Source organism: Halyomorpha halys, unplaced genomic scaffold, assembly GCF_000696795.3.
Source record: "Halyomorpha halys isolate HHAL.00 unplaced genomic scaffold, Hhal_1.1 Scaffold1090.1, whole genome shotgun sequence".
Taxonomy (NCBI): Eukaryota; Metazoa; Arthropoda; class Insecta; order Hemiptera; family Pentatomidae; genus Halyomorpha; species Halyomorpha halys.
In genome coordinates this window covers 191,303-210,747 of record NW_027114054.1, presented here as the reverse complement: position 1 = coordinate 210,747, position 19,445 = coordinate 191,303, and the positions used below count along the sequence as shown (strand labels likewise).

The 19,445-nt window shown below is 33.0% G+C and overlaps 2 protein-coding genes across 2 annotated transcripts in view; one reads left to right on the top strand and one right to left on the bottom strand.

The window, feature by feature from the left end:
• Positions 1 to 647: 647 nt before the first annotated feature.
• Positions 648 to 11,331, bottom strand: LOC106688258 (O-glucosyltransferase rumi homolog). Its single transcript, XM_014432644.2, has 7 exons — positions 11,252 to 11,331; positions 11,023 to 11,147; positions 10,808 to 10,955; positions 3,337 to 3,538; positions 2,790 to 3,068; positions 2,302 to 2,534; positions 648 to 963 (listed from the first exon to the last, which is right to left on the bottom strand). The coding sequence occupies exons 1-7, from the start codon at positions 11,323 to 11,325 to the stop codon at positions 774 to 776; spliced, it is 1,251 nt and encodes a 416-aa protein (XP_014288130.1). The 5' UTR covers positions 11,326 to 11,331; the 3' UTR covers positions 648 to 773.
• Positions 11,332 to 16,351: 5,020 nt separating this feature from the next.
• The window catches only part of LOC106688257 (peptidyl-prolyl cis-trans isomerase B), a 5,087-nt gene continuing 1,993 nt past the window's right edge, over positions 16,352 to 19,445 (top strand). Inside the window, exons 1-2 of the mRNA XM_014432643.3 lie at positions 16,352 to 16,514; positions 17,489 to 17,696. Of these exons, the coding sequence (XP_014288129.1) occupies positions 16,398 to 16,514; positions 17,489 to 17,696 (325 nt within the window). The 5' untranslated portion in view covers positions 16,352 to 16,397. The remainder of the gene's footprint in view (positions 16,515 to 17,488; positions 17,697 to 19,445) is intronic.

The following is a 19,445-nucleotide window of genomic DNA, read 5'->3' as shown; positions in this document are numbered from 1 at the left end:
GATTTTTCCCCAAAGGTACCCTCTTTGAGAGACTGGGTGGTCCCCAAAGAGCTACAGTAACAGAATAAAAAATTATCTGCCACTGCCAGATTTGAACCTGGAACCTTGGAGTTAGTAGCACCCCACTCCTTATAAAATGTAATAACTTTATAAAAATATTAAATTGCTCTTTTCTACAGCCAGAAAAGTAAGAAAAATAATTGTATTTAAATGACTCATATCCTTTAACACATCTATTTTTAAACATGTTTACTTGTCATACCATCTATTCCAGGGTTTCTGATGAACTTTTCACTAAAAGTTATTGCAGGAGCTATATCCTATTCTTTATTATAAACAACAGTCATTAGTACATGATTCTGTTCAATGGAGGAAATGGCTTAACATGAAAAAGCGGAGCTACCAACATGCTTATGCTTGTTATGTAGTATATAACTATCTCATTTCGTATATGACTGGGAACACAAAAAGATCGATTTTACATGAAAGTAATATAAATATTTATGAATATGATTTAAAAAAACTAAGTACTTTAAAACATTTGAATCACCTGCAAAAAATACCTTCTACTTTTTTTTAATTATAGTAAAAAATACTATCATGAGTAAGGCAACAGGGGTAAAATTAGATACATACTCTTAATTATTAGGAATAGAATTTGTTTAATTGATATATTTTTAATTGAATTTTATCAAATTGAAGTAAATTTGCTGATTAAGAGTGACATTGATTTAATACAAAATTAAATTAAAACACATAAAACAAGGTATAAACTAAGATATTTTTTTTAATGTCACATCTAATTTTGGCTGAAACTTAAGCAGTTTTGAATATTGAATCAACAGTTTTCTCCAATAGCAATTAATATCTTTCATTCTTAATTTGTTATGAATAAACTTATAGCCTCTTACGGCAATCTCTTGTGCCAATTTATCTTCTTTTAGAATAAAATTCATTAATTTCCTGAAAAAAAAAAGCTATGAAATAAAAAAATAAGTTATTAAATATAAAAAACAATTGATCTATATAAATAAATCAAGTTTAATCACCATTTAAAACATAAGAAAGTTTAATAGTTTATAGCCATATAACAACAAAATGTGATTATTTTTATTTTGGAAGACATTCATAAATAAAATGACTAAAGACTTGTTTTTAATGGAAAACTTAAGACTGAAATTTTGTTTGGATGTGTCCCTCAAAGAGAAGTAACCTTGACTGATATACCTGGCTAGGTTTTCAAAACTGATGCTGCTAAATACACCAAATGGTTCCAGTCAAATAGTGGTTGGATGTGGAAAAAAATTCAAATAACGCATTGTTCTGTGGTTCTATATGTTTTTTGTAGTGTTGAACTGAATTTGAAGTTTTCAAACAAAATTTTCTAGAGAAATAAGACAAAAACAGCAAAACTTTTTTTCAGAATTTTGCTTGTAATGCCAGAATTATGTATTTCATTGAAAAAAACATCCTCAAAATTAAATAAAATTAAATTAACTATCAATTTTGATATGCAACCAACAGGTAAAGGACTAGAGAAAGTTTAAAATTGACACAATTAGTGTTCTTTACAAAATATAGCATTTTTCTTGGGATGACTCATGATCCATTCACTTCTCCAAGAAACTCAATATATGCAAATTCAAAATTTTTGCACAATTTCTCAGAATGCAGCAGGAATTTCTGTTTTAACACTTCAACTTTGGTTTCAGCACTCCAAATAACACACAGAGCTGGAGAAAAAACCATTACCATTACATGATTTTTTTCCACAAGCAACTACCATTTTACAGGGCCAAACAGGTCAACTTTAAAGGCATCAATTTTGAAAATGCGACCAGATACACCATCATCCAGGGTGATTTCTCTTTCAGGGACACATACAATTGACTTTGAAGGCTTCAGTTTTGAAAATTCAACCAGACACACCATCAGCCAGGATGATTTCTCTTTCAGGGACACACAACATATCCTACAAAAATTTCATCCATAAGTTTTCCATTAAATACATATGATTTTCTGGATAAAACACCCAATGAATTATAATTCAATAAAAATCTTCAATTACTCATTTGATGATAATTGTTTTTTAGAGTGCATAAGCCAACACTAACAAGAAGAGGCTACACACATGAACTCCAATTATTGAAATGAAAAATAATTGGAACTCCAGCAAACGCCAAATGGTTGTTCTTGAAAATTATAACAGAACAACAATACAAAATACTATTTTTTAGAGTGTATAACATTATAGTATAATTAATCTAATTTAATATGTTATATGTGATTAATTGAACTTACATATAATCTTTTTCGGTATCATCAGTATTCATAGGTACATAATGAACCCATGGTTTTATATGATTATAGAAAAACTCTTTCCATTCATTTCCAACATGAAGAACTAGAGATTTGCACAAAAACAAGTACTTAAATCTAAAACTTGCAGTGACTCCTCTGAAATTAAACAAATATCGGTATATACAGTGATCTTCAAGTGACACCTCTTCTGCTGGAGGATATCCTAGTGTATCCTGAAATTGAGAATAAGGTTTCATAAAAATTTAGTGTAACCTATACATTTTATTATTAACTAATAACCATTATAAAGTTTAGAATGCCAATGAGTTCAATTTTCTTCACAATTAAAAGAGTGTTGACAAAACTAACTACTACATAGAAATTTAAATAATAAATAAATTATATAATTGAAGCAATGTCATACACTGATGTTAAGTGCTAAAGTTATCTATATTCAGACTATAATATAAAAAAAGAAACAACTTTACCTTATCAGATTTCCATGCTTGGTTTTTGGTGTAAGATGCATTTACTATATCAGATTCTTTTCTGGACAATTGAACAAGAATATCTCTTTCTGAGCTTGTTCTAGACCCTCGAAAGAAAAAGATTCTTTTTTTCTCTTCCCATTTCAAGTCTTTGGAAATAGATATTAATTTTTTCCTATGTAGATCCCAACGACCTAAACCTTTTGGGTATATTTTAATTGCTGGTCCACCCTCCCAAAAACTCCATGCTGGATACATAATGTCATAATAGTCATCAGTCTAAAAAAACACAGAAAACTACAGGAAAAAATCAAAAGATATAATGTGATCAATAAGATAACTTTTTTCAGGCTAATCTGATTGTTTCAAACAAGCTCTCATTAATAAAGTCCTCAGTTATTAAAAACCAAATTAATTATCACTAAAATAAAATGCAAAATATATATTAAAATCAATTGGTTGATAGAAGGACCTATTAATAGGATTCCAAGAGTTTTCAACTTCTAGATAATGAAATAACTGTCATTTATTGAATTTTTTTTTCTACCTTACTAAATGAAAAAACAGGAACTGGGGATCCATGGTGTTTACTTATTTGTGGCCAATCATAAAAATTAATCACACACTCAAAGTCAGGCAATTCTGACCTAAGTTGTTTTAAAAAATATTCTACTCCGTTACATCGTGTAGGAAACAAGCATTCTTGACTTCTATATAACTCATGATTAATTAGTTGGTATTTAACACCCCTAAAACATAATTTTAATATTGAAAATTAAATAATAGATATTTTTAATGCTAAGATACAGGATTTATGAGATAGACATAATTAAAATACCTATCTCAGGGGTTATAAGATACAAAATAAAAATATTTAGGAAAAATTGAAGCGATTATTTAAAGCCATTTATCTTAATTTAAAAAAAAAAAAAATGGCCCTTTCAGGAAAGGATAAGATGGAATATAAATATATATTATGCGCTAATCCAAATTAATAAACAATTTTGAAATATTTCAGGCATGTAAGCTGTTTATTACAGAATTCAGTATGTCTAAATTTTCCAAATATAAGCAATAATATTTAATCCAGAACTCGCCAACCCACATGAAAGAAACAAGCCCTACCAGATTGAAAACCATCACATTGCCACTACATAAAGGCTAGCAAGTTATGATAATAAATAATTACTCAATGTTTAAAATCATACTATTATTATTATTATTTCTGCAAGATTACTTCTTCAAAAAAAAAAAAAAAAAAGGTACTACAATAATTTCATTAGGGTGAGAGATCCACCACCATTTCAAGCCTAATTTAAACCTACTTTTTTGTAGGATTTATTTAACTGATCAATATGAAACCAAAAATAAGTGAACTGGTTTCAGGGTTTCCTACAAAGTAGCTTGAAGAAATTCCCTGGCCAAAATAGCAAAATTTACCTAAGCTATGATACTTGTTACCTGATTAGGCATGCATTCATTAATCATAAAATACAATTATAGAATGATCATACTATGTATTGGGGGTAGGATTTTTACAGAGTTATTTATTGAACACTGATTTTAGAAAAACAAACCAATTTAGAACATAGTGGTTAAGTATTTATATAATAATTCACGTATGTTGGCATTGATGTATATGTCTATGAAGACAAATTTTTATTTTTAAAAAAATATTTGTTAATGAATTGGTAAAATGATTCCATGGTATTTAGTATAATTGATATGATTGTGGATTTGGAATAATGATGGTTGAGATATGGGTATAAAACCTCCAATTGGTGAAAATGGGGAATAACAATGGTTTTGTAGGATTATCCTGGAGCGACTCCAGAGTTAAATTTGAAAAAAAAAGAAGACCCAATATTCATTGGGAAAAACCATAAAATAGCAGATGGTGGAGTTATTTTGTTTTTTATCAGTCAATTACAATAGTTCATAATTTAAAATAATAAACAAAAAAAAATTATGTAAATTTTCAAACAATAAGTTTGGAGCATTTTATATTTCTCCTTTATCTACATTATTAGCCACCATAAAGTAAAATGGATGCTTAAATCGAATTCCAGGAATAATCTTGGGATGAAGGGTGATTAGGAGCCAAATAGTAGTCTCTGAGAAAAGTTGTGGACGGCGGCATATGAAATCTTTAATCGGCCACCGTTTTGAAACAAAATTGTGAATGGTAATTAGCGTTCTAAGAATCATCGTCCTTGATCTGTGTCAAACCTGAAAAAAGTTGGTCCAATAAACCTGCAGACAGATGCATTTTTTTCATATGTAAAACCCCAAATTTCGAGAAGGAATAATTATTTTTTTAAGTCAACTACAAAAGTTCAGAACTGAAAATAATTTAAGTAATTTTTGATATACATAATAAAATCCTAACAGCTATCAATAATGGAAAAATAGTCAGTTTCCCTGATGATTTCATAATAATTTTTAAGGAAATAGATGGAAGGAAGTTAAAGAAGAAACAGAAGCTGGCTTAAAAAACATCATTGGAATGGTCAAATCAATATATATTATCACTAAACATCAACAAAACTGGAATTGGTAAACCACATTAATTGAAAATTAAAATGAATACCAATACAAACATTTATGTATACTTAAAACATTGTGACTACAAAAGATATTTAGGAATTTATGTTGATAAAAATCTAAAATAGCATTGGAATTCACTAGAAATAACAAAAATAGCTCAAAAGTTGATTTTCATAGTTTTGAAACTGATAAATACTGTAAATTATAAAAACATAATATTGCACGTTGACTCAGTCTGTAATCCAATGAGCCAGTGATCAAAAAGCAAAAAAGTATTATTTCTGCATTACTAAAAAAAAAACATGAACTCTCTAAACCACTTTTCTAGGAACTAATCATTCTGAATTTAGAATCTTTGTTTATAAAAACAGCAATCATAACAACATAAAAAAACAAAACAATAAATTTGAAAAAATGTCAAATCTCAAAAAATGCTCACTTAGTGAGAAATTTAATTTCCAGAATATAACGATAGAAACTACTCTAATGCAAAGAAATTATTATTACATTGGAGTAAAATCGTTCAATGATTTATCATAGAATTTGAAAACTAAAATTCATGAAAATACCTCTTGAATAAAAAAAAAAAAAAAAAAATTAAATTAATTTAGTTTTTAGATGTAGGAAGAGTATCACACAAAATTGTAAGCGTATTATGAAAGTATATTTAACTATTTACACAGTTAGGTGTTTATTAGATTAGTTTTACTCATTAGAGGAAAATAGTTTCTTGTAAAAATAGCATTAAATTAAGTCTAATCAAAGGGTATTATAATAAATTGTAAAAAGTGTAACAAAAGTGGAAGTATAAAAAATAGAAAAAAGACATAAATCATAACATAAATAGTTCCAGTGAAAAAGAAAAAAAATAGTACCTAATTACATTCAAAAAGGAAAAAAAAAAAAGTGCTTAATCAATTACAATCGGTTAACTTTAAATGCAAGATATGGCCATTTTTTAACACTTCATTAGAGGGCTTCTAAAGGTTAAGTAAACTTTTTTATTTGTGGCTATAGTTTGTACCTATTTTCAGTACAAATTTCATGCAAAAATCATGACTTATGCATTTTCATGGAAATCATAAAAATGTGAAATTCATCAAATTCAATTAATAAAACAAAATTTTCGACATTTCGGCTAGAACACCATCTTCAGGAAACAAAATTTCAATTGCACATTATTGTATACACTTACAGACTCAAACTTCCAAAGGAGAGGTTATAAATGTTTATTAACCCTGCATTAAGCGCAGCTAATTTGACATATACAGGATTCGGTTTTTTTGGCACCTCTTCCAAAAAGGCGCCGAGTGTGACCCCTATCTCCCTGTAGTTTTCTAACTTTGTGGGGAGGTTTTGACCCACCCAGTCTGTTTAGCTACAGCCATCAAGAAAATGCGTTAAACCTGTATTGATCAAACAGGCTCACCGCGCTCAATTATGTAACAAACATAAAGTCAGTCTCTTTCACTTTAGATAGTAAATTCAAGCTCTTCATTGTTTTTCGAAACTTGTGTTAGTGTCATTTTTGTCAGATACTATTACTGTTAATGAATGGGAATCTTGTGCTCATCATGCCTTTCTGGTGTGCCTTTCAGGTTCATTGCGCCTCTTTCCTAGATTTTTTTATGAATTCTACAATTGTTATTTCAGTATTTCTTTGCTTTTAGGGAGACCACAATATTCCGGCCTTTTTAGATTCAACGATAGAAAAGTGTTGGCATCTACGTTCCACACAAGAATAAATATGTAATCCTGGTTTCTACTATGCTCAAAACCAAAGTCACTGATAAAAGTACTGGGGAACAAAAAAAAACCTGAGGTCATAACGTATTATAATGCTCACAAAACTGGAGTGGACACTGCAGACCAAATGTGGGGAGGGAGTGAAATACATACCGATGACCAATGACTGTTTTCTACACTATGCTGATCTTGGGAGGGATCAATTCCTTGGTTATTTACCACAGGAATCAATTCCAAGAAGAGGTTTCCTCAGAGCATTGTCACTTGAACTGTGTATCGGATAACTTCAATGAAGAAGCCAGCTGACATCCGGCCCTCACACCTTCTTGAAAATTCGTCTAAAGAGATTCCTTCCGGCTGATGATCGTCCAACATCAAACCCATCCCACCCCCAAAAGAGGTTCTGATGTTGTTATTGCACAGTGGAGACAGGAATACATCGGCTCACGTACTACTCCTGTGTATAACAAAGGAATATTCCCCTCTCATGCGAAACCACTCAGGGCAACATGCTATTCAGCCTGTTCTTGCAATCTTTCATCAGCTCTGATGTATGAAGACTCCAACAGCTTTTTGTCCCCACACATTTCAAGTTCATGTCTGACCCGTTTTTGAATTTTGTATCGAGGATATAAGGTCCTATTTTGATTTATATTCATTTGCGAATTCCGCATTTTGACTTGTTTTGGTTTTTGTACTTAAATAAGAAATAATTTAAATTATTTTGTATTATCCCCTAATTTTCTACATCCTCAAGATCATTGGTAAATTTTGGTTTAATTAAAGAAGGGGATTTAGGGACTTCACGAGTTTTTTATGCATTATGTGCCAGTCAGCCTCCCTGCGCTCCGATTTTGAGAATTCTTGAGTGAGCTCTACAAGGGGTTAAGATGGCTGTGATCATACAGCTTTGTAGTGGTTATTCCATGGCCTTCTAAATCAAAATCTAGATCAAATTTTGACTACGAAGGCTGTGGAATAACCATTAAATGTCCATATGATCACAGCCATCTTAATAGACCTCTTATAACCTCATCTACCTTGGAAGTAGGAATTTCTAAGTAGATACTATTAATGTGCAATTGAAATTTTTGTTTTATTAATTAAAATAGGTGGAATTATTTTGTCTTTAAAATTAACATATTTAGTCAGCAGGAAGACATCAAAGAGAAAGGTTGTGTGTTTTCATGATCTCTAGAGGATTACTAGCTAGGCTTCAAACAGATAAGAATAGTTTTTAGTTACTTTTCTTTACTTTTAGCCGTTCTTTTTATATATGCATTTACATATTATTTTATTCTATGGTTTAAAAGAAATAATTTGATCTTGGATAAATGGAAGAGCTAGTTATCAGCTCACATAAGGGACTGAAGTGGGGCCAGATAAAAACGCCTCCAGATTTTATACAGCTGAATGAAATTTTAACTAATGTTCCCTCATATATAATAGAAAATAGAGAAAAACATAAATGATTTAAAAAACTTTCCCCTTTTTTAATCAATAAATCTATTAATGGTTTAATAGATGTAAAAAATATTTTTAAAAAATTGAGACGGGAATTTACTAATCAAATAGTCAGCAATTAGTGATAGTACTAATAGTAAGCAATCTAAAAAACTTTTGCTGAGCGGTTTAATATAACCGTAAAAACCCACTAGATATTAAACTGCAGTAAGAGATTAATCAGATGCTACGATTTACAATACCTGGAAAAAGATGAAATTATATCTGAATTAAATGGACAAATTAATAACATACAAAAAATAAAAATAAAAACAAACGGTATTGAGAAATTTACTTATTCACATATTGTAAGTTTTATACTGCCATTCCAACTGAATTTCTCAGAATAGGCTACCATAACAGTTTAGACAGAACACCCCCCATAAATATAATGAACGGAGAAATTAAAAGTAAACATTAACAACTAGATTAAGTGCATTAAAGCAATCAGATTGTTTACCCTAATATGAGTCAGAAATGTTCATTATACATTGTCGTTAAATAATTATCACAACTTTTCATTACTAAGAATTTTCTTAATCACCTCTTATCATGAGTAATTATCATCTTCAATCACTTATCATCAGAAATTATGATCTTTTATAATAGATATAAAAGTTAATAACTAACATATTTTAGTTACATAATAATAACCATCTGTAGTTGTTTTCTCTTTTATCAAAACATGAAAAAATTCACAAATTTGCTTTCACCTTAATTTTTTTCCTTTTCCAGCCTTTTTTCATTTTACGAATTTTCGTCTTTTTTCACCTCAATATTTTAAATTCATTTGATACTAGTCAAGAGCACTATTGATTTGTAGGCTCAGTTTTTGGGTCTGTAACTGCCTAGCCACTTTGAATAGAACCATTCTTTTCTGGTGTTGATTTTTTGTTCCGTTGAACTTGTTCTGCAGCTTTTTTCAACAATTCTCCATTCCTGTTCTGAAGTCAACAAGGTACCTCATTTCTCTCATTATAATATCCACCTGGAGGCTGAATTGTTCCTCAAATCTTTGACCAGATTCTGGATCCTTTAAATATTTCCCATTGATATTTCACTAGGCTTCCTCCTAGTGACATGATTATTTGTGATCTTCGTTCTTATTTTGAAGATAATCAAATAGTAGTCTATATCTATGTTCATTCCACAAAATTTGCAAGGCCAGCACACATGTGCGAATCATTTTAGTGAAATCTTTGAAAATTAGATAACAGCATTTGAAGTCACTTTTATAGTTATAGTGCATTTGCCAGTTAAATCCTTCCAGCTGACACTTAAAACATCAGGAAATTTAATTAATAAAAGAGATCTAACAGTCAATTTTCACAAAAATACGTGCTGCTGAACCATCCCGCCACCAATCCCAAGCCTCTAGCGGCCTCCTTTAAGCCATAAAACACCTGGTGAGAACCACAGATTTGGAGAAAAAAAATATCTATACCAGAGCGGATGTATATCAGTAATAATAAAGCAATTGTCTCATTTTTATTTAGTTCAAGAAATCTCATTTGTCCAAGGTACCCATTCTTCTAACTAAGTCATGACACAACTAACATTTTGTAGATTGATTGTTGATGACAAACAAATTTTCTCAATAATTTCAATGATAAAATCTCAAGCATCCAAAATTATTTCGTATTTTACGTGTATTTCTAAACCGAAATGGATTTGTTGGTACAAGAGAGTCTTTTGTTCTCTGCATTCAGAAAAACTAGGAAATCAGATTTAGTGATATCCACAGGTGAAATAGTAGGAACTATTTCTTTACCTGTGGAAGTTTTAATTAATACATAAAAAAGATGCCAAACTACAATTAGGGCATCAAAAATCTCATTTTTTCATAGTAACCACATCCAGTTAAGACTAAAATAAGTATCTGATACTTCGTCAAATTGTAACAGACTGGAGTTTTAATAAATCGATAAAACAAAGTGTATAAATCAACATTGTTAAAATTTTAGATTAAGTATATTTATAAAAACGCTTAAAATGAAGATAATAATTAAACGGTTTTTATTTATTGTAACAAATTCTATGAAGGAGAAGCAAATCAAACACAAAAAAATTTACTGTGGGTATCATAACATAAATTTATTGTTTGTTATTTATTTGACAAACGCATAAATTCAATACTCAAATGCTTAGTAATTTACATTCTTACACATGCCATTTTAAATGATCACTTCAGCAAAAATTACTTACAGATTTGAATAACTTACTTAGAATATGCATTGTTTAGCATTTCCTTAGTTATCCCATTCTTAAAAATTCGTAAATCATCAGCTATGTTAGATTCAAAACAGGTGTCATTTGAAGGATGATAGTCTACATTTCTTTGAAGATATGTAGTCAAATATTCAGAATTTCCTAAACAACACACTCTCATAAGCATCAAATAAATTCAAATATATTTATGATTTACAATAAGAAATACCTTTGGTATATAAATTATCAGTGTTTTCAGAGCATTTTTCGCCATTATAATCACAGTATTCATTTGTATTTGACAATTTAATCAAGAAAACAAAGGAAACCGTTACTTTCAATATCATCATACATCTGAAAAATGCGTAAAAGGAGACATTATAATTCTCAAAAATAAACATTATCCAAAATATTGAGAAAATAAGTCATTAAAAAGTTTTCTTATCTGTAAATAGTACCGAATTTGAACAGAGATAATAAAAATTCTGCATTTATAAAGTATAGACTGATTTGAATTAATACCACAATACATCCAACATTCACTTAGGATTCGGTAAGTTATTTTTTCTCTTTGCTGTCAATAACTTTTTGAATGTTGACGTCATTCATAATAAGTTATGTGTAGCCCTGCTTAGAAATAACGTAGTATCTTAATAACTAAAAAATCTATGAAGGTGTAATACTTGGTGAGAAAGAAAAAATGTTACAGACTGCGATTTCTTCAAAGACAGGAATATTAAAAGGTTTGTAAAAGTTGGTAGGCTGAGATGAGTAGGGCATGTCGCAAGAATTGACAGGAGTGAAAACCCGAGTTTATTCGATTGGGAGGTCCTACATTGAACAAGAAAAGTAGGAAGATCCGACCTCAGATGGTTTGTTAGTGTCCGCTCAAGTGGTGAGAAACTTACTATATAAAGCTGATCGACTGGGTGCCACATAGGAAAAAGAAGAATGGTGGATGCATCGGAGGAGGTCCTGATTCAATTATGCATCTTTGCGCCATGTATGTACTATCCTGACCACTATCCTATCCTACCTACCTATTCATACATGTTAATTAGTGAACTCGTAGTATCGAGGCCATCTGAGTTCAATAACCCACCTCGATACAATATGATAAAAATATGTCGATAAAAAAAAGTTGTTTCTGTCACAAATCATATTTTTTAGACTCTAATCCGTTAAATAAAATTGTATGACAAACTTTCGTTCAGTATAGCGTAAATAACAATTAATGATGCACTAATAGAACTCCTATGAGCTTCGCGACGTTCCTGCCAAGAATTTTTCTACTTGAATGATACCAAGTTCAGAATCAAACTCCCAGACCTTGCCCAGGCCCATGGACTGTTTTGACTACCAGAAGCGGTTCTAAACAAAAATTGTGTTGGTCGGAACAAATATCTGACTGATTGATAAAGGAACACGAAACCTGTAATGCATTTACTTCTAACATATTTTAAGTCAGAAGTGGTCGTTGGAACAGATACGATAATTATGGTCGCTGTAGTATAATTTAATTGTAAAATAACTGAACATAATCAATCAATTCATTGACAATATTTAAATGAGACCCCGTGGATTGAACTATGGGATCTCATTTAACGAACTTGTATCTTATTTTACATGCTGATTTTTTTTTTAATTAAAGAAATACTTTGTGCCATTATTAAAGGTAATCAGCACGTATGCGCACACACACGCACACGCGCCCACTCACACACAGACGCGCGCACACACGCACGCAAGCACGCACGCAAGCACGCACGCACGCACACGCGAACACACAGTTTGTGATGAGGTGGATGAAAATCCATGGGGTAGGCCTAATAAAATAGCGTTTAAGAAATTATGTAAAGGAACGATGCAGCTGCTCACGAGATCGAATGTTGTGGACAAAATTGTCAGTACACTATTCCCGGAACAGGCGAATATTATGAGTTGTATAGACAATATACATACAACTGATTTCCCACAAATCACGCAGGAAGAGATAGAGGACATAGCCTCAGACCAACAACATGACAGGGCACTAACTAGAATTGGATGGAATCCCAAATGTGGATCTTAAGGTGGCTCTCAGAAAACGGCCGGATTCTTTTCATTTATCTCTTCAATTCCTGCGTTCGTGAAGGCTCAATTCCGAAACCTTGGAAGAGACAGCGCCTCCTACTTATTCCAAAGGGTAAGGGAAGACTGAAAGACCTGTCAATCTATCGACAAATATGTTTATTGGATACTATGGGTAAGGAATTCGAGAAAATCCTTTCCCTCAGGCTACAAGATTTCACAGAGGATGTAAATGGCCTCTCAGGGGCTCACTCATTATGGATTTCGTAAAGAGTGATCCACGGTAGATGCTATAGGATTAATAGTCGAAACAGCCCGTACAGCAATTCCAGGAGCAAGGTGAAGGAGAGGCTTAGCGCCTAAGCGTTGTGCAGCAATTATCACTCTAGATGTCAAAAATGCTTTTAGCACTGCAAGATAGATCTGTATATTAGATGCCTTATAGACTATGGCGGTGTCAGCCTATCTTATGAGAGTTTTACAGACTACTTTAGAGATAAAGTTCTGTTTTATTTTTCAGACATTGGCCAAAGGAGGCCACAAAGTGATTGGTGGTGTCCCACAGGGCCCCGTTCTAGGGCCTATTTTGCAGAACGTCGTGTACGATGAAATTTCAAAGTTGACAATGCCGGAGGGAGCCACAGTTTTGGGATTCGCAGATGAAGTTAAAGTCGTAGTGGCAGCGAAGTACTTGGAAGAAGTTACCCTCATCGCTAACAGGCTGTTGGTACGGTCCGAGGTTGGCTGTCTTTGGTAGGCCTACAACTTGCAGATCGCAAGACCGAGGTTCTCCTAGTAACTAGCAGGAAGCAAACGGAGTCCATCACTGTTACGGTAGTAGGCACGAAATTCGTTGCCAGTCTTGCTTAAAATGCTTAGGAGTCATGATCGATGCACGTCTCCGCTTTAATGTTCACACGGAGTATATTAGCGCCAAACCTGCTAAAGTAGCATCCTTTTTGTCACGCCTTATGCCAAACGTTGGAGGTCCCAGAGAAAGTAGCCGAAGGCTTAGTTAGCCCTTTTCGAACTGTTTCCTACGAAGCGGTGTGCGTGATAGCCCGAAGCCGCCTATGGAACGCCTAGTTGAAGAAAGAAGCAGGCACTATGGACGAGGCTTACACGTTTCCAGAGAAGAAGAGCAAAAAATAACCATCGACCAGTGGCAGCAGCGTTGGGAGGCTGCAGATTCCGGGAGATGGACTCGCAGGTTAATACCCAAATTGGGCACGTGGTATGGCCGCCAGCATGGTGAGGTGGGTTTTTACATAACCCAATTGTTGACCGGACATGGATGCTTTAGAGCCTACCAGTACCGCTTCAAACTGGACAACACCGCAGAATGCCCTGGATGTCAGACTGTCGAGGAAATCGCGGAGCACTTGTTTTTTGCTTGTATTCGGTTTGCTGAAGTGAGAAGAGAATTTCAGAGAATTTGTGGAGGACGCATCACACCTGAAAACGTGGTGCGCTATATGCTACTCTCAGACCAGCATTGGAACGCAGTGAAGAGATTCACTACAGTCGTTCTTGAGAGGTTGAGAGAGGAAGAGAGGGCTAGAAGACGTGAAAACCATGCGAAGAAAGCGAGGCGGCACTCAACCATTTCCCTCCATGAAGTAATGCCTAGCGGCGGTTCCGTGGAGAGGAATGAATAGGTGTAGAGCGGTGGTTTTAGTGGGTAAAAATCTCACACACGGATAGGTTCTGGCTTATCCGTGTCTTTTGAAGATTTCCAGCGACCCTCGTAAAAAGAAACAAAAAAAAACACACACACACACTATTGTCACGATGGATGTAAAGAATGCTTTTGACACAGCAAAATGGAGCTGCATTCTGGATGCCCTGCTGGTAATGAACGTCCCTGAATACCTCAGGAGTATCATTCGTGACTACTTTGAGGACAGGACCTTGATATGTTCGACAGAGGACGGCTCGAGAAGGTTTAAGGTGACTGGCGGTGTACCCCAGGGTTAGGTGCTGGGACCTCTGTTGTGGAATGCCATGTACGACGGAGTTTTTAGGCTTAGACTACCAGAGGGTTCCGAAATAGTGGGCTTTGCTGATGATATCGCGGTGGTAGTCGAGGCAAAGCATAAAGAAAGCTCATGCTGAAGGCCAACCATTGTGTCGCTTCGGTTCGAGATTGGCTAGAATCTGTAGGGCTGCAATTAGCAGACAATAAGATAGAGGCCCTTCTCGTCAGTAGCAGGAAAACGAGGGGAACTATCACCTTGAGAGCCAGTAGGCAAGAAATCCGGTCCAAGCCTTCTTTGACTTATCTCGGGGTAAGAATCGACGAGTTCAGTTCAGAGAGCATATTCAGCGGGTGAGTGATAAAGCGGCTTAAGCCACCACCGCACTTTAACGTTTAATGCCCAACATAGGGGGGCCCAGGAACAGCCGTAGGCAGTTGATATCAAGTGTGGTTCCGTCCATATTGCTCTACGCAGCTGCGATATGGATGCGTTGGATACTGAGGCCTACAAAAGACCGATGTTGTCAGTGTATCGTAAGTGTGCGCTAAGAGTGATCAGCGCGTTTCGTACAGTCTCATACGCAGCGGTTTGCGTGGTGGCCAGGATGCTACCGATTGAGCTGATCGGCGATGAGAGGAGGCGCTGTTATAATAGTGTTGACTATATTCCCAGAGACGAATTAAGAAAGGAGACTATAAGAAATTGACATCGTCGCTGAAATATGGCATTTAGTGGAAGGTGGACGCACAGGCTGGTGCCCAACATTGAGACCTGGGTGAATAGGAACCACGGGGAGGTAGACTATTATATCATCCAGTTTATCACAGGGCATGGTTGCTTTGGAGCCTACTTGTATAGGTTTAAGCTCGATAACATCGGAGAATGTCCATTGTGCCCAGAAATGGAAGAGAATGCAGAACACGTTTTCTTCTTGTGCCCCGCTATCATGAAGAAAGGAGTGAGCTTCGACCCGTTTGCGGTTCAGACCCGACAGCAGCTAATATCGTCAACATTATGCTGCTTAACTACGATTACTGAATGACATCCCAACGATTCGCTGCACAGGTGATGCAAAAGTTTTCAAATGAGAAGAAAGAAAGGCGAACCAGGAGATAGCCTAAAAGAATGAGGCGTCACTCACTCACCCCCATGATGTAATGCCTAACGGTGGTCCCGTGGAGGGTGAGAAACAGGTGTAGGGATGTTGGTTTTAGTGGTTAAAAATCCCACATACGGATAGGTACCGGCCTATTCGTGTTTTTTGAAGATTTCCACCAATCCTCGTTAAAAAAAAAAAACCACACACACATATAGTTATTTCATACTGAACTAAGCTGAAAATTTAATTATTACGATCTCAATTAAAGTTTATTTCTTTTTATTTTGATATTTAATGTTTAAAATTCAAAAATTAATTGAAAATATTTTTTCATTCATAAATTCTACCAACTTAGGTGTTATCTTGACGTTTCTTTATGTGTATAAATTCTATTGGCTGTCAAAAGGTATGTAACCTCTCAAGCTACAACCCACCGGCTTTATCACGACTCAATCAATGAAGATGAAGCTTTCAATGTATTCGGTCGGATGCCTAGTTTGTATTTTAGGTATTTTTGTAGTTTTAGGTAAATGTGAAACTGATGTTAAAAAAGGACCTAAAGTTACTGCCAAGGTATAATGTGTATTATTTTCTATTTTCATTTTTAGTTTAGGGTGTTTTTGAATGCACTTGTTTTTGAGTTGATGATAATTTAAATTATTCCTTCAATATTAAGATTTTAACATGTTATGTTGCTGAACTTAAGTACTTCATTAATGGTTTTATTTATTTTTTCTTCTAAGAATTTGATGACAGTACAACCCCATTTACTACATTGGTTCATTTTTAGTAGTTCATTTGAATTTATTTTTTAGCTAATTCACCAGTTTCCCATTATCCTTGGTAGGAATATCTAAGGATGCCAAAAGCATTGAAATATATTTTATATTTTAGTGGTTAATCTCTTTAACGATTGCGTGCTTTATATTTTTATCATTGTAGTTTTTATTCATATATTTAATATTTTTTTCATTTAGGTTTCGATAAGGAAAAAATATTAAAATATTTTTTCCTACTTTATATGTATTCACTTAAGTTACATTCTGTATCATTTTTCTGTAAGTCATGAATTTTATCTCAAATATATGCATTAGATAAGGATAGTTTCAATAATACATTTAAAGATAAATGAAATTTTGGATTAACATATCTTATGGAGCTCCATACCCTGCAACTAATATCTAATAAAATATATGTTTTTAATTGGTTCTCTAGGATTGTAAGTAATTTTCTCAATGGAACCTTTTTATTTTTTGCTTTGCACATTTTTTTCTACAATTTTCTCTTTTATGATAAATTTTATTAGAATTTTTACTAAAGAAATCAAAATTATTACCACATCTCATTCCCCTGAAAACAATAAATAAGATTTGATACTAGAGAAAATAGTTTCCTAAATTGTTGTGAGCTCTTTTTCTTTGAATATTTTGTCTGTTATGTACTCTTAATCTAATCATATAGGTGTTTTGAGTTTTTATGAAATACAGTTGACTTTATCATTTAGGAAGTTAAAAAAGATTAATTGTGTTTTATTATAATGTTTTCAGGTATGGTTCGATATTAAAATAGGTAGTGAGCCTGCTGGAAGGGTTGAAATTGGGCTGTTTGGTAAAACTGTTCCTAAGACTGTGAATAATTTTGTTGAATTAGCTAAGAAATCGGAAGGTGAAGGGTTTAAAGGAAGTAAATTCCATCGAGTTATTAAGGATTTCATGATCCAAGGTGGAGATTTCACCAAAGGAGATGGAACTGGAGGTATGTATTATTTCAATTTGCGAGTACCAATTCTAACATGTTAAGTGCTATTCAACCACTATGCAAAAATATCAAATTTTTGAGTTGAGCCACCATTTTTTTTTTCTTGTATGAAGTATAATAATAAATAGAAGAAATATAGTCCAAGTGGTGATCAATAAAGGTACAAGAAAGTAAAGATTAATTATTTATTAAAGTTGATCTTTACTATTTTGTACCTTAAGTGACCGCCTCCTTCACTTTCTTCCTACAATTTATTACCTACCTGAGTATTTTGCATTTTAATTTACTGATTGTATTTATTTGTATCAAAACATCAATTATCTTTAAAGTATCTGTTTGAGATATTTTGATATGTTGCTTAGATAAACCTGCCTATTACCCTTCATTGAAATTTCTGAAAACTCTTTTTATCTTCTATCAAGTTAACTGTTTCAGTTTCACGATATATACTCTTTTTTTGGTTTTATTCTTTTTCTTCATTCCTATCGATTTTATTGTTCTTTTTAATTCTACTTAAGGATGGTTTCAATTTAAAAATAAAATGTATACATTTATTTTCTCCTAGGCTCAGTTTTTTTTATTGCTAAATTGCTGAACATTCTTAAACTATACAGTAACACACTGGTTTCAGACCCTTATTAATAGTCATGTCCATAACGTCCAGCATGTGTGAAACCATTGTAGTAAGAACTCAACTTTACAAGAGGGTTGAAAAATGATTTCTTACCCTTACTGAATTACAATGCCAGTTTTCCAGAGTTAATGATTGGGCTTTAGACTTTGATAGGAAAACAACCAGTGCTCTTATGCAGTTAAAGTAAGAAACTTTTTGGCCTTCCTGAAAAGATGTGTTTTTCTTAACATGCTAGTTTTGTACATCCCTGACAGTATGTGCCTGTTAATCAGATTCACATGTTAATGATAATATTGGCCTGCAGTACTTACATATTACTCTTTCTGAAGGTTGTGGGTTATAACCTGACACCATACATTATCTAATTAATATTAATATTAAGACTGGCATTAAATGTTAAATTTAAATAGAATTTATTTCCTTTATTAAAAAAATACAATAACATTATTTCAGCGCACTAAATACTATAATGCAGTTCAGCATTGCTGCAAATGGTTACTCTTTCTTATAGATACAGCTCCATATAACTTCACATAAGTATGAATCTGAAAGTTATGCAGTGCCTCATTAAAATAATAACCTTGATTAATATTAAAATGTTCATGGTTAGCATCTCTGTGTTCATCAGTTTTATACATATTCCAGCAGTCAGTATTTATACCTTTCACCTCTTTCTTCTCAATGTTTTAATTTCCAAATTTTAAATATTGTTTTGCAAAGAAAACATGTGAACAATTCGCAACACAACTGTTCTGTTTACTAACAATTACAGAAATAAACATAGAAGGTTAAAGTGAATGTTACAAGAAATAACTGTTTGAGGGACTAATATATAAGTACCACATCTGCAAATTAAACAGTAGGTTATAATAATATTTGGATGGTGCAAAACTTGTGTATTGGCAGTACTAGTTAGTGAGTCAATATTTGTTAGTTAATCAGCTAGTACTTGTTAGCAAAACAATATGTATTAATTTGTCATTATTTCAAATTATTTTATGTATTCAAAATGTAGTGATTAGAAAATATATGCTATTATACCAAGCGGTATTTGTTGAGTGATGAACTACTCTCTATTACCTGTCCCTAATTTACTTTACTATATATATATA

Bases quoted from the DNA above. Each gene is read 5' to 3' on its own strand.
- LOC106688258 (XM_014432644.2), bottom strand. From the start codon at position 11,325: ATGTATTGTGGTATTAATTCAAATCAGTCTATACTTTATAAATGCAGA. The intron at 11,148-11,251 runs GTACTATTTACA...CGCATTTTTCAG, and splicing joins ATTATCTCTGTTCAAATTCG to ATGTATGATGATATTGAAAG. The intron at 964-2,301 runs GTAAGTTCAATT...TTTTTTTTTCAG, and splicing joins GATACCGAAAAAGATTATAT to GAAATTAATGAATTTTATTC.